This window comes from Pseudoliparis swirei, chromosome 18 (assembly GCF_029220125.1).
Source record: "Pseudoliparis swirei isolate HS2019 ecotype Mariana Trench chromosome 18, NWPU_hadal_v1, whole genome shotgun sequence".
Taxonomy (NCBI): domain Eukaryota; kingdom Metazoa; phylum Chordata; class Actinopteri; order Perciformes; family Liparidae; genus Pseudoliparis; species Pseudoliparis swirei.
Genome location: NC_079405.1, coordinates 8,106,821 through 8,121,302, shown reverse-complemented (window position 1 = coordinate 8,121,302; position 14,482 = coordinate 8,106,821). Strand labels below are relative to the sequence as shown.

General features: G+C 41.4%; 1 protein-coding gene across 3 annotated transcripts; it reads left to right on the top strand.

The window, feature by feature from the left end:
- The first annotated feature begins 419 nt into the window (after positions 1–419).
- On the top strand, positions 420–13,659 carry smarcd1 (SWI/SNF related, matrix associated, actin dependent regulator of chromatin, subfamily d, member 1). 3 transcript variants are annotated; one of them, XM_056438619.1, is made up of 13 exons: positions 420–616; positions 4,631–4,806; positions 5,895–5,937; positions 6,146–6,268; positions 6,805–6,927; positions 7,177–7,293; positions 7,433–7,534; positions 7,661–7,822; positions 8,245–8,342; positions 8,476–8,611; positions 9,826–9,948; positions 11,069–11,170; positions 12,189–13,659. In XM_056438619.1, the coding sequence occupies exons 1-13, from the start codon at positions 431–433 to the stop codon at positions 12,243–12,245; spliced, it is 1,548 nt and encodes a 515-aa protein (XP_056294594.1). In that variant the 5' UTR covers positions 420–430; the 3' UTR covers positions 12,246–13,659. The 3 variants fall into 3 exon arrangements, with proteins under 3 accessions (XP_056294594.1, XP_056294596.1, XP_056294595.1); XM_056438621.1 differs by lacking the exon at positions 420–616 and adding an exon at positions 699–848; XM_056438620.1 differs by lacking the exon at positions 420–616 and adding an exon at positions 877–4,469.
- The last annotated feature ends 823 nt before the right edge of the window (positions 13,660–14,482 follow it).

Genomic DNA, 14,482 nt, shown 5'->3' with positions numbered 1-14,482 from the left:
CATGATACTTATTTTAGCTGAATAGTTCAAAAGTCACAAAATACAAAAGAACAAGGTATTCAAAAAAAGGATGAACTAATTTAAGGTTACACGGCCAGAAAATCTTCCAGTAATATAGATGTGTGTAAATATATATATAATACAATTAAACAATTTTAATTAAATAAATATAGTTAAATTAAAATACACCGACATGCAAAACAGAGGAACTATTTCGAATAAGCAAGTGGTTTGTATTCAGTAACTCAATATATTTCAGAATCCTGTTACTTGGGGGATTTTACACAATTTTAGATACTATTGTTTCACTACAGTACCGCAGACACCCAGCATGGGGCGCTGTGGAATCGTCACAACCCTCCCCCGAAAACTCTGTTCTCGCTCTCGCGGTAACTCCGTGCCTCCACCGGCGGCGACATTCAGAGAGGAGATGGCGGCCAGAGGGGGGTTTCAGTCAGCACCGACTGCTGGTGGTGGTGTAGCAATGGGACCCGGACCACCGGTACCAATCGCAGGACCAGACATGGGACCCGGGACTCCTTCCGGACGGATGATACCGTCGTCGGCCGCGCAGAACCACATGTACCGCTCCCCGATGCCCGGGCCCGGCTACCCGGTGAGATATCACTCCATCTTTACTGATGACGCGCGAGGGTGTCCGCTAGAACAAAGCCTCTTACCGCTGCTTTGTCACGAGCGGCTAACGTTAACCGCCGACACAGGCTCGCGCGAGCTGGCAGCCCCGCCGGAAAGTTCCTCCCCGTCTGCTCCGTTCAAACCGTCCGCTCCGACTGACCAACTGCCGTTAAGTCAGTTGGTTGTTTGAATTCGCAAACCCTCCCGCCCGCGTACGTTATTGTCAACTAACGTTAGCTAGTTAGTCACGGTAGCCAATTAGCTTAGCCTGCTAACGTAAACTGGTAACTGTTTCGCTGAGTTTACTCGTTAAAACATTATTAAAATAGCGTTGGGTGTTTTATAAACGGTGTGGTGAAGGAAGCATTTCATGATAAACGTCGAACTTAAGAAAGCAAATGCTTTGCTTGAATTTCTCGAGTTTGCTTTTACAGTTTCCACATCTGGTCCACTTTTGAATGAAACGGCTGCGTGATTCTCGTGTATCAAGCGGATCAAACCTGCACCCTGTGTGCTGAACTTTAATTTGTTTTTGCAGAGGCAACACTAGCGCCTGCCTTTTGGTTAACTTTGTGTCACCTGGCTGGTAAAGTTTTTACACAACAGAATAAGTTAAACCCATCTGGTTTATGCAAACTTGCATCAAACGAGTTAACTTTTGTACCCGTGCATTGTTGATATAGCGTTACGTCTGAATTATAGCTCATTACATAATAGTTGACCATGGAACCTGCGGCCTACAAGCACACAGTTTAAATTATGACACACTGAAAGGTTTGGCATGTTACTGATGTCTTCGGTCAAATTAAAGGTGCACCCAACTGATTTGAATTAATAATACAAATATTATTTGTTGTATCAATTAACTGTTTAGTCCATAAAAAATGACATGCTTCTTTTGTATGGGTTGTGTTTTTTTGTATTTCAGCATCTATTAACATACATTTAGGGTGGAGATATGAGCATTAGTCAATAGTTTCTATCAAGGAAGAGTAGTTGAAACAACACATTTGGTAACATAATCAGCTCATCTTTACTTTGCTATTTCCCGTATGGACAGAGACTTGTTAACATTTCCCAAAATGTATAACAGAGCTCATCTTTGGAAACAAGGTGGAATTTTTCCTACAGTCATCAAAATTATTTGTGTATAGGTGAGTGATCTCTGGGCATCTGTAAATAATCAAGTCCCTTTTCGGAAAAATAGTTTGTTCATGCACTGGAAAACAAGTCATACAAAGCTAAATATTACATTGTTGGGTAATCCCAAAATAAATGTAATCTCTCCGTGTGTTATATTGTTGAATGCCTTTTAGTATGATGATGTAGCCCTGAGTGGTTGTTATAGTAAAAGTATTATATAATATGTAACTCCAGATTGTTGTAAAGTCAAAATTGATCGAAAAACAGATGGAATCTTTATTACGCAAACAAAACAAGGTTTTGAGAGCTAATTTCTCGTTTGTGAGTAAATTAACTGCCAGTTTTGCTTGTGAAACTGGAATTGGTTGCTGCAAATCCAATTTTTGCTCTCAGACAAAATATCGTTTGCTCTCGAAACGAAAATCTGCGAGTTGAGTTTGCATGTAGTGGGCGAGGTGAGTTTTTATTGGTGGGTTTGCCTAGCTCTTGGCTCGCTGCGCCAACGGGAGGTTACGATGAGGAGCACATGGAGATAAGTTGGCATCATATCGCGTATTACATGCATTAAAACAACTGATCGACTTGATGCACGTCACGTGGGCATTTAAAGAGACTCCACGGCACCAACAACATGACAACAAGTGAAGTGCTGCTACATTTAAAACGGAGCTATATGATCATATTGCTCTGTCATTCAAAATATAGCAAAAATCTGCTGTCAACCCCTTTTTTTGTTTGTGTAATGAAGATGCGAATCTACCTTCATACTTGCTCCCCACCTCCCACACGTAAAGAGTCCAGCAACTGCATTAACGAAGTGCGCTTGCAGCGATCTATGTTAAATTACATTTACATAACCACAATAGCAAACACTGCTGGTATAAAACCATCATTCAAAAACCCCAGGAGAAGCTTCGAAAGTAAAAAATAATACAAAAAGATCCGGTACAGCCCGAGTTGTTATGCATGCTGCTACTAATTTTGATTTAGTAGATTTTGAATACATCCTGTTTAGTAATCTAAGCTCTGTGGTGTATTACATGGTTCGTACGGTCATGGAAAACCTGGGAAAGTCATGGAATTTTAAAATGGTCATTTCCAGGCCTGGAAAAGTCATGGAAATTTGTTAAAATCACATGTTCATTTACACCGAGTTTGAAATAATTCATATATTTTTTTTAAAGAAAGACGCTCAAAATATAAGCCAGCGTACGCTCTCAATACGCAAAATGTTCCACAGTTTTCATGTTTATACCGAGATTTCAGTTTGGTCATGGACATTTGGCTTAAGGTCATGGAAAAGTCCTGGAAATCCATCGGTCAAAATGTGTCAGAACCCTGGTATTAGTTCAGTAATAATTGTATCTTGATGTCGTCTAAAGAGACATTTGTGTGTGCTGCCTAGCTACTGGCAACCTGAAACATCGTTTCGTGAAAGGATGTCGCGCCTTTTCATCTCGAGCGTCCTTGACTGCTTTCGCTCTCTCACACGCAGCCTTTCTCTTCATCCTCGAAGCTGCTCCGTGTTCTGAATCCTGCAGAACTCCAGTTGTGTAAACCAAGGCTGTCCTGAGTTATAGTATAAAGAGCACTAAATGACGGACATGCGCTCCCTCTGCCCACACTGCGGCTGTGTGGAAATGGCAGAGGACGAGTCGATGTCCGTCACTCTTCCAACCCGCCACCGTACGCTGGAGAGAGAGCGTCTGTCCTTCATCTCGATCGTTGGTTGAACGACTTCTGGAGGAAAAGCTGCAATCGGTGATTTCATTTATCTGCTTTTCTCATGCAGTCGAACACGCGAAGTCGCCTGTTTGAGTTCTTAGCGCTGGGCGTGGTGAGTTGGAGTTTGTTGGCGTTTTCCTCTGGTAGGATGAACGTGTGGATCTGATGACTTTATAAGCAGGGTTTGTTCCTTCTGTAAACGGGACAGAGGGCCGAGATTTGTTTTCTTGTCCGTGAAAACGTCCAGTGCAAAATTAGTTTGAGTTAGTTTTGAGTGAATAGAATAACATCGGGGATGAGCGCAAGATTGGAGGAAGGTGTGTCGGTTTTCTCCGATCTAGATTTTTGTATCAGCACGGTGGCCTTCTTACTCATATGCAATTAATTACACTGGCTTTCAATATGGGAGACCAAATGTTGCACCATTGCCTTTATGAATGGGATACAATCACAGATCAGATGGACATTTAGATTTTGTCGTGCTATTTATTTCATTATATAGCATCAAATCAAGTTCACGTTAAACTTTACGTTAACCGTAATGATTATATGGGACACTGATAACCGCGGTTGAATCGTTGCTGACTGCTGCATTAGACAATGCCCATATAGGCAAACGCAAAGGATGACAAGATCGTTAACATTGGAAATACGATTTGCACATGATTATACGGTAGAAGCATTCTGCATCTGCAGCACAATTACCCTTTCTGGACCCCAGGAAGCAGGACGCTGTCACTGAAGTAGGTTTGCGCTCAATATTTAACCAGGTGTTTCACATCTGACTGATGTGTATTTTTGCTTTATTTGACTTGTACACCCTGTGATTCCCTGTTTTTGAAACGCTATCGCAATGCTCGCGTGGAGCCCGGCCCGTTCGGAAAAGGCCTGCTTGCTTTGCTCCCAGAGGGTCATTGTCGAGGACTGCCCACAGCTCGTCTATTCCAGGGAAATTCGGTTGTTAAGTTAGTATCTCCAACATCGAGCAGCAACGAGTCACTGCTGTCAAATGACTGAAAAGATGGTATTATGGAGAAGATAAACCAAAATGTTCGGCAAAGAAAAGATAAAAATAACGCATATCAATTATGGAAAATGATTTTTTTCTTCTATTTTTTTTATGCAGAGACCAGGCATGCCTCCATCCAACCGCATGACCCCACAAGGACCGGCGATGGGCCCCCCGGGATATGGCAACAGCCCAGTGTCTCGTCCTGTGATGCCCGGCGTGATGGACCCGTCCCGTAAGAGGCCCGCCCCCCAACAGGTTCAGCAGGTTCAGCAGCAGAACCGCAACCAACAGTAAGTTGTCCCCACTTATAAGGAAGATCCATATTTTTTATTTCACTTTTATTTTGGACTTTGTTGTATTGAAGGCATAGAAAACAGTGTTTTTAATGTGAAAAACAGTCTCCAAGCCTGACAGCCTACACACTTCATCACTGTCATCCAAAACTCTGGTTCCGATTGGAAATCTGTCGTTGCTATAACTGATTGAAAAAAGGAGGCTTTTTTTAATGGAATACAAGGTAATTTAATAAAGAAATGCTTTGGTAGAAGTGAACTAGCCTCATTCGATGTCTTTAAACTAGTGAAAATGTTTCAGCAGTTTTGAGCTAAAAAGAGTACTGAAAAATGACAAATCCCATGGCTTCAGCTTCTCAAATATGAGTTTTATATAACTGTACATTGATTCTATTTGGGTCTTGGTTTGTCAACATAAGCTATTTTAAATAAATTACCTTGGCTTTAGTTCAAAAGAAAGTCATAACTTCTCAATGTGTGATATTTGATTGAAGCTAGTAGATGAAGTGAAAAATAACCTTATTGATATTTAAATGAAATTTAGTTATAGATTCAAAGTAATTGTTTGTCAATATGCGACACAGGGATCCACAGCAAACTGCAGTTGTAGCACATCTTTTACACAAACAGTCCTGCATCTCATAGTGCGTGATTTGTATCAGGAGAATTGTAAACGGCAGCAACATACACACGTCTCTGGGCAGATAGCATGGCCAACATCTTAACATGACATATTAAACATCAGGAAAACACTGTTTATCAATCATCCTACTGGAGTCTGCGCTCTATCCTGTGGTCCTCCTGTCAAGTGCAGCTTGATCAGAGATGCGTGATGGAGCGGGTTTCTGTAACGATGTGGGCGCAAGCGTTACCGACCTCCCGTTGCTGGTTTAAAAAGTCCCATTTCACCCGCTTTATATAACTGCGACCAGACATCAGAGAGCCAGGAGGAGGCTGGTTCGTGGAGTAGCCTTAGGTCTTCGGTGTGTTAGCCGAGCTTCACTCTCAACTCTTACTTCAAACCAGCACTACTCCTCTTTGACTCTCGTTAAAACAAATCTTGTTTCAATTATTTGTTTTTACAGCACAAAGAAGAAGAAGATGGCTGATAAAGTTCTACCTCAGAGGGTGAGCATTACTCAAACAGCCAGTCCACGGAAATCCATTATTCCTGGCCTTTATTGTGTTGGACCGATTACAAATGCTTGTTCATTTACATTTTAATTGAGGTGGCTCTGTTTAAAGTACTGACAAGTGTGTTCCTCTGATGTAGTTCTGTTGTCGACTCCCTGCTCGGTTGCATCGGTGGTCACCTGTGTATTTTCTTGTGTTTTAGATCAGGGAACTGGTCCCAGAGTCTCAGGCTTACATGGATCTCCTGGCTTTTGAGAGGAAGCTGGATCAGACCATCATGCGCAAGAGGCTGGACATTCAGGAGGCCCTCAAGAGGCCCATTAAGGTTTGGATCGAATACAGACGTCATTCCTGGAATCTCTGTGACTCTGGTTCAGACCTGACATTTATTACAAAGCCACTTAGACCTCCTGGAGGCCTCGATCCATCCCCATAACTGGACCACAACATTAAAAGGAATGCAATTCAGTATATGTCTCCACCACTAAGAGTTCAGACATATATTTTAAATTGTATATATTTTGCTGTTGACCCAGGCTTTAACTCGCAAGGATTTTTGAAGTTGAACATTTTTTCTTTTTTCTTTTACAGACTGTTTTTGTGTGGCAGTGTATCAAGCGATAAGTACATTGTTAGGTGGACAACATGCCGTTATTTCTATATAAGTTGGACGGCCTCTCGGTGTTCAGCACACAATACATTGATTTAATCTTAAATCAAACTGCGCACTCGTCGCAGCAGAGCTATCTCACCTGTCCCCTGTTTGTACACGTGTGATGATTATCGGTGTAGATAACAAGTTGGTGTTGACTGAGTGATATACCTTCATTTTATAGTTTCTTTCGATTGATTGTTTTCCAGCAAAAGAGAAAGCTCCGGATCTTCATATCAAACACCTTTAACCCCCCAAAGCCAGATGCTGAGGATGGAGAGGGCACCGTGGCATCATGGGAGCTACGTGTTGAGGGTCGTCTGCTGGAAGATGTAAACGTCATCATTAAAATATATTGGTTTATATTCATTTTTTCTGCGTGTAAACTGCTTTAACAGTCGTTTACATTTATTCCAGAGCACAGCTAATATAACCAACCACATTGTACAAGTCTTTTTGGGCTACGTTGAACCAAAACTATTAAACTATAAAGTTCTAATGTTTTACAAACGCAAATATTATACCGAAATTATAATGATTTAATTTATATTTCCACTAACTGTAATATATTTGCTTTGCAGACTGCTGTGTCCAAGTATGAAGCCACCAAACAGAAGCGGAAGTTCTCCTCTTTCTTCAAGTCCCTGGTGATCGAGTTGGACAAAGACTTGTACGGTCCAGATAATCACCTCGTGGAAGTAAGAATATACAGAGCCGATATTAACCCCCGTTGTTTATTGTTCACTGTTTGTTCTGCCCTTTTCTGCTGTCGATACTTGTGTGTGTATTTAAATATGAGACACAAGTACTCAGAACATTTATAAAATATTGTTTTAGTGGCACAGGACCGGCGCCACCCAGGAGACGGATGGTTTCCAGGTGAAGAGGCCCGGTGATGTGAGCGTTCGCTGCACTGTCCTGCTCATGCTCGACTACCAGGTAAATAGATGCTCGGGCATTTACTTTTCCTCTCAGAATGCCCTGTGACGTAATGTTGCCTTCAAGTGCTTCGCAAACATTTGTTGTTGGCTTCATATCGAACCGATCTTTCTGTGTGCCAAACAGCCCCCTCAGTTCAAGCTGGACCCCCGGCTGGCTCGTATGCTGGGCATCCACACTCAGACCAGACCTGTCATCATCCAGGCTCTGTGGCAGTACGTCAAGACCCACAAACTTCAAGACCCTCATGAGCGCGAGTTCATCAACTGTGACAAATACCTGCAGCAGGTGAGTCGAGTCCTTTTTGTAACATAAGATTGTCATTAACCTTCAGTTGTGCGTTTTTTGTTCTTGAGAAATGCACCAATGGGGCTTCTTTGGTCTTCCAACCTGATGAATACCAACTGTCCGTTTCTTTTGCCAAGTACGTTGCTCATACAAGGAATTTAACTAGGTGAAAGGTGCATAGCCATAGACATAGAATAAAACAATAAACAGTGCAATAATTGATTGCTTCATTGTGCATATATTTGCATCAGGCTTTGAAGTTGTTTGGTCGTGAATGTGGACTGCGATTGTGCAGCATTGGGAATGATTTATTCAAACGCATTTATTATTTTCCCTCCGTTGGTCTGATTAAGGCCGTTAAATAAGTCTCGTTTTGTTAATTTGCTCTGATCAAAAACTGCACTTTGGTTCCATTTTTGCAGATCTTTGAGACTCAGCGGATGAAGTTCTCTGAGATCCCGCAGCGCCTGCATGCACTGTTGATGCCCCCAGAGCCAATCATCATCAACCATGTGATCAGGTAACTTCATTGCAGTGATAAATGAGGTCCCCTATGTGCCCAAAGTCACATGTTAAAGTTGTGTTCTGATCTTCTGCTGGTTGATTTGGCATTTCCACATACAGTTTGAACTAAATGTCCTGTATTCTGTTAGTGTTGACCCGACTGACCAAAAGAAGACTGCTTGCTATGACATTGACGTGGAGGTGGACGACACGCTGAAGACCCAGATGAACTCCTTCCTGCTCTCCACAGCCAGTCAGCAGGAAATAGCAGGACTGGACAACAAGGTACACGGGAGAGTGTTTAGACTCGCACATCATCCCTGTGTAATACAAGTTTGGTTTCCTGCTGTATTTCTCTGCCTTTTCTGTGAGGTTTTGCTCTATTACATGACCCCGGCTTAGAATCAAACAAATGTCACACAAAGAGAGGAAGTACTTTTTTTTGTGTAAGAAATGGCATTTTATTATCAGCCGTAGCTGTTTAACCCTCCTGTTACCTTTAGGGTCAATTTGACCCCATTCAATGTTTAACGTCGGTGTTCTTTGGGGTCAATTTGACCCCAGGCTGTTTTTCACTGTCAAACATATAAGAAATATCAACTTTTTTATATATTTAAAGGGCTATTTAGGTAGTCAACAAACAAACATAAAGTACCTCACACTTAAACTTGGGAAACAATATTAATTCTAATAATTTTCTGGAGGTTTTAATTGCTGGGGTCAAATTGACCCGAGGGTAAAATATGTTAGTAAATGTGAAGATAACAGGAGGGTTAAAGGCCATTTTAAGCACGCTCAATTAATAGTAATTATTATTAATTTTTGACCCCTGCTCCATTGAATCACTATGTACTTTATTTCCTCCCATTTTGTGAGCCTCCTGAGGGGAATGTCCTCCTGAGCCACTCACCCAACATGTTGCCTGTGATTTGTTGCTTCTTTGGCCAGTTTCATGGTCAGTCCGGTCTTTTTGACTTCCTGCTGGCAGCAGTTACCTTTGCTGGGATGGCTGTAATCACATTGATACGCCGTGGAGCCCTTCCCCTAAAAGACGTCCTCCTGTGTCGTCTTATTTTTGTTCGACATTGTAAATAGAGAAAGCTTGTTTATAGTTTATAGGACATAGGCGCCATTCATATTGTGACTTTATTTGGGGTTTGTTTAAGATTACTGACATGCACCCGGTTCATGTCGGCCTCATATCACAAACGGCAGAATCAAAGTGTCTTGTGTGTGTGTGTGTATTTATGTATGTGTGTGTGTGTGTGTATATATATATATATATATATATATATATATAGTGTCTCCTCATGAAATAGATCTGGTGCTGTGGTTTAAAACCGTAAAAAACTGCTGCGCTCAGGAATACTCTGTAAAATGGTTATTAAGGAAACACCTGTCCCAGTTTTTCCGTGTCTGCAATGTTCCATTTAATTAATACCTTATTCATGACTTATAAATTGATGGCTCATCTCTTTATTCTCTTTAATTCTTTTCAGATCCATGAAACCATTGAGACCATTAACCAGCTGAAGACCCAGAGGGAGTTCATGTTGAATTTTGCCAGAGATCCTCAGGGCTTTATCAACGACTGGTTGCAGTCACAGTGCAGAGACCTCAAGGTGAGTCCCGCCGTTCCAACCGAGTCCTCTTGGCACTTAAAACACTTTTATCTGTGGTCTCATATCTCCACAGATGGCATGTTGCCTCTGCATGAAAACAAACAAATCCACCATGAAGTATAACACGGCTGATTTGTGCCTGCACCATGCAGCCCTAAAGGTTTTGTTTTGTGTGCTTCTAAATCAGGGAAAGTTTGGATAGATGTTGCAGTTCAGAGAGAAATCATCATGGATAAGAAGAGGATGCAACATGTTTTGATTTAGCGATGTGGCTCACCGTTTTCAATGAAACTTTTCTCTCTTTTGACGTTATTGCTCCATCTACCTTTGTATTATCATTATATTTCTCCACCATTTCACAGTTATCTGGACACGGCATCACTGCCAGGAGACTTATTCCTTGTTTGATTCAAAGGTTTTAGGATGGAGGAAGTCGTGTGCTCTACGAATTTGTAAACCCATTTACCCAAATGGGTTATTTACTCAATCTCTAAAAAAAGCATTGAGAAATGTCGAAAAGCACAAAAGGAAAGTGGATATGAGAAAAATAAACTTCCGCTGCGGTGGTTAAGGTCACAGATGCAAGATAACTTCTCGGAGTATCTCAGAGGGAAACACTGAGACTACAGACAATCGACATTCATGTCTGGTATCAAATGTAAAATATCCGGAAAGGGGAACGTCACAACAACAATTATAAACACAACCTCTGGTTTATCTAAACTTGAGTCATATTAAAGTTCAGTGAATGACTTGAGGTTAATAATATATGCTCCTACGGAGGTTTACTGTGAGAAGAAAAGAGGACTTTACTACATACAAGTATGTGGATGTTGTGCCCCTCCCCCCTCCCCACGTCATGTGGCTTAGCAGTGTCAAAATCGAGCGTGAAACATTTAATAACACGTCTGCCTTGTTGCACAATCGTCTCCTGTCTCCGCTGAGTGAGCCGATTAAGTGCTGACCAGCTGCCCTCTCCCCCACCTGCAGTGTTTGTTCAGTCGAATCGCTGAGAAATTGAGCAAATTCGGTTCAAAGCTCAGCGGTCAACTCTGTTCTGTTTGTCTCGGCTGCGGTCAGCATTGGATTCATGTGTCAACGTTTCTTCCTCTATGTGCAGACCATGACGGATGTGGTCGCAAACCCAGAAGAAGAGCGGAGAGCGGAGTTTTACTACCAGCCGTGGGCTCAGGAGGCCGTCTGTCGCTACTTCTACTCCAAGGTAATCTTCATTCCTTCTTCTTCATTCCTAACGGAAATATCTCAATAACTATATTATGAATTGGCATGAAAGGTGATGACTCGTGTTCCCCAGAGGCTCAATCCCATCAACTTTAGCCACTGTGGCGTTGACGTTTACGTTTATTGAGCCATCTCAACCCCTATTGTATTGATTGCCATGATATTTATTTCAGACATTAACGGTACCCAGAGAAAAAATTATAATGACTTTGGGGATCCACTGTATTTTGTGTTCAGGGCAAATTACGACGCCAACTAGCCATTACTTTTGTTGTTCATAAATCTGCTTATTTTTGCCGACTAAGGAATCACCCCAAAAAAACACAAAACTCTTTGGGAATGAAGACGGGACAGCGTTTTATATGGATGCACAATGACTACTACTGGTGGTAAATGTAGTCCACTGAAAAATAAGTGTCGGATATTGACAGAGAAAGCTGATTTCTCCTCCCGCAGAGCCGTTAACCAGAATGCATTGCATGCACGCAGCAGGTTTTCTCCGTTTTTGGGGGTTCCCTACAGGCACAGTCCTCCCCGCTGTAGCCCCGAGCCTCCTCGGCTGAATATCTGCATTGGTCTGAAAAAAGAACCTCATCAATGACATCAAAACAAACTAAGAACTAGGAACCTTTTAAGCTGCACTTTACAGCTACACAAGCTGAAGAAGCCCTTTGTAGTTCTTCTTGCCTTCAACTTCAAAACATAGAACATCCGCAGGAAATCCAGAAAGATATATGGTTAAAAATCACATTTTCCCTTTAAGTTTGCAGATGGATAGAGATAGAGATAGATGGATAGACAGACAGCATAACATGTAACATATTTTAATCAAAGTGTTTACGTCAGTCGTGTTCAGATAGCATCGGCTGCTTTTTCATGTCTCCGGCTGAATCGTTTAATCTGATGATTATTTATCCCGATTCATCTTTTTTTGTTTTCTTATAAAAACGCTCGATAATCGTGATATAATAGTGAATCTTTTCTTTGTGCGTTTTCAGGTCCAGCAGAGGCGACAGGAGCTGGAGACGGCGCTCGGCATCAGGAACACCGAATGATATCGTATCCACGGAGACGTGCCGCGTGGTCCCAGGCGACCAATGTGCGAGCGTGTGTGGGATGTTCACAAATGAATTCCTCCAAGAGTTTTCCAATAAACTTCGAGAGACATAGATACTCGATGGCTTTCCCGTTATATAGGATGTCCCTGTTTCGGTTGTCATTCACCCTGCAGCCCGACTGCTGTTGCCGTTTGATCGCTACTTCCACTTTTCCACACCAGAGCTGCAATGTATTTTTCGCTTGCATGTCTAAGCCTTACCTGGAAGCATTCCTCTCATTTTGATACGCAAAAGTACAGATTGTACGCAAATGAACGAGCAGAGGGCAACTTTTTAATGTGTTCTGTCCCTGAATCTAAAAATGTCTTTAATTGGCTGAAGCGTGTTGATTCTGCCTTGATTCTTTGTTGCCCCCTTTTTGGGGAAAGTAAACATTTACTTTCCCAACTTGGCCCCCGGACGCTTGCCCGTTCAGTTGGATATTGATTGTGTTTGTAATCAATCGCCACTTTGTTGGCTGTTCGTGTCACTTTGTCTTAAGCGCTCGTCGGTTTGTTTTGACACTTCGGGCGACCGCCCGGCGTACGAGAGAGAGACGGCTCAATCTTGGCAAGATCTACATCTTTTGTTGAGGTGCCATTTTGTATGAAGTTTTTCTTTTCTTTTTTGTTATTATCAATGATTCTTGTTTTAAAAAATATGTATTATATCAGTACTTGTCTTGTTGGCTAGTACAGATTATCAAGGAAGAAGCTAGTATGAGTACCTCTAGTCTATATAGTTTTGTAAATACTGAGCAGAAAAAAACCTGAAGATGGATGTGAAGTAAAATTGTATCTTATCCTGGCAGATGTTTTTCTTAACTTTTTGTCTACGCTCAGATAGTTGAAGCCGTATTTATATTATTAATCGGCCCTCGCTGTCACAGCACAGCGATCTAGCTCTCCTCAACATGAAGATGTCACGTTGGACGAGTCGCGGCTCCGCGGCACAAAATGTACACGACATTCATGTCGCCTGCAAGCCGGGGAAAGTTAAATATTCTGCTTATAGTTTTGTGTATTTTTGATTATGTGCAGAGAAGCCATAAACGGTTGAAGAAGATTTAAAGAGTTTCTTCGTATACGCTGGCTGAAGTCTTCACACCTTGTTGAGTTTAATGGTTGTTTGCCCGTTGATGGTAAAGATTAGTGTCCTGGCTCCAACTTTAGCCTGCATTTTATTCACAAATTCCAAGAATACACTAATGTGGGTTTGGGCAGGTACATGATACCAAATAATTGGTGGGAACCTCAGGGTGTGGGAGGGGGGAGGGGGGCTGTGGTAGTATTTGAATCTGCAGACTTTTTTCATGGACCAAACCTATTTTTCTGTATGTTCTTATGTTATAATAAAGGATATGTAAAATGTACATGTCTGAAAGATATTTATTTTTTCACCTCATGAACATTGCTTTAATATTTATGTATCTGGTAATTAGTCTTTGACTTAAGCTTTGTTTTATTTTTAAAAGCCAGTAAAAAGTTGACTACCCACAAAACCCTTTTAGATGTGCCGTTTGGTTCTAACGGTCCCAATGAACCCTTTATCGCTCACATGAGTCACAGGTACCTTTTCTAAAGTAGTCTCCCATTAAATATAAATACTCAAGTAAATGCAATTTAGTAGAGTAATTTATTAGTTCCTTTCCACCACGGAATTACTTGTACCTGGAACATGTGGTATTTGTGTCGAAGCGAAGAAAAACTTTGGTTATCCTACATTTTTACTGTGATTAATTAACGTTATCGTTCAAGATTTAGTTTATTGAAGGAGATCATTTTATTTACACTTATTCTGATACCATGTGTGTTGTATTTTAAGTAAGAGCAGCATCAACATTTGAGAAAAAAGGCCAAGCTGTTCATAAATGCCAAGTTTGTATAACTTAACTAGAAAGTTAACGTCGGTTGAACATGACTCGTGAGGTACATTTAGCTTTATAATAACTAAGTTGCTGTCCGTTATGTTCTAATTACCCTGTAAATATGTTAACTTAAACTATGTGTACATATTTATATAATTATATGCATCTTAAAGAGTAAATACAGGTAGTATTCGCTCAAAAGATCCTCATGTCACTATCTCTGTGACGCTATGTTTTTCTGATGCCTGGGTTTAATTAAACATTCGTGCTGAACGATCCCGTTTCCCTGTGTGAGAGGAGAAAAGGGAAAGAGTTTGTCCCGGAGCGG

Bases quoted from the DNA above. Each gene is read 5' to 3' on its own strand.
- smarcd1 (XM_056438619.1), top strand. From the start codon at position 431: ATGGCGGCCAGAGGGGGGTTTCAGTCAGCACCGACTGCTGGTGGTGGT. The intron at 617-4,630 runs GTGAGATATCAC...TTTTTTATGCAG, and splicing joins TGCCCGGGCCCGGCTACCCG to AGACCAGGCATGCCTCCATC. The intron at 7,294-7,432 runs GTAAGAATATAC...ATATTGTTTTAG, and splicing joins CAGATAATCACCTCGTGGAA to TGGCACAGGACCGGCGCCAC.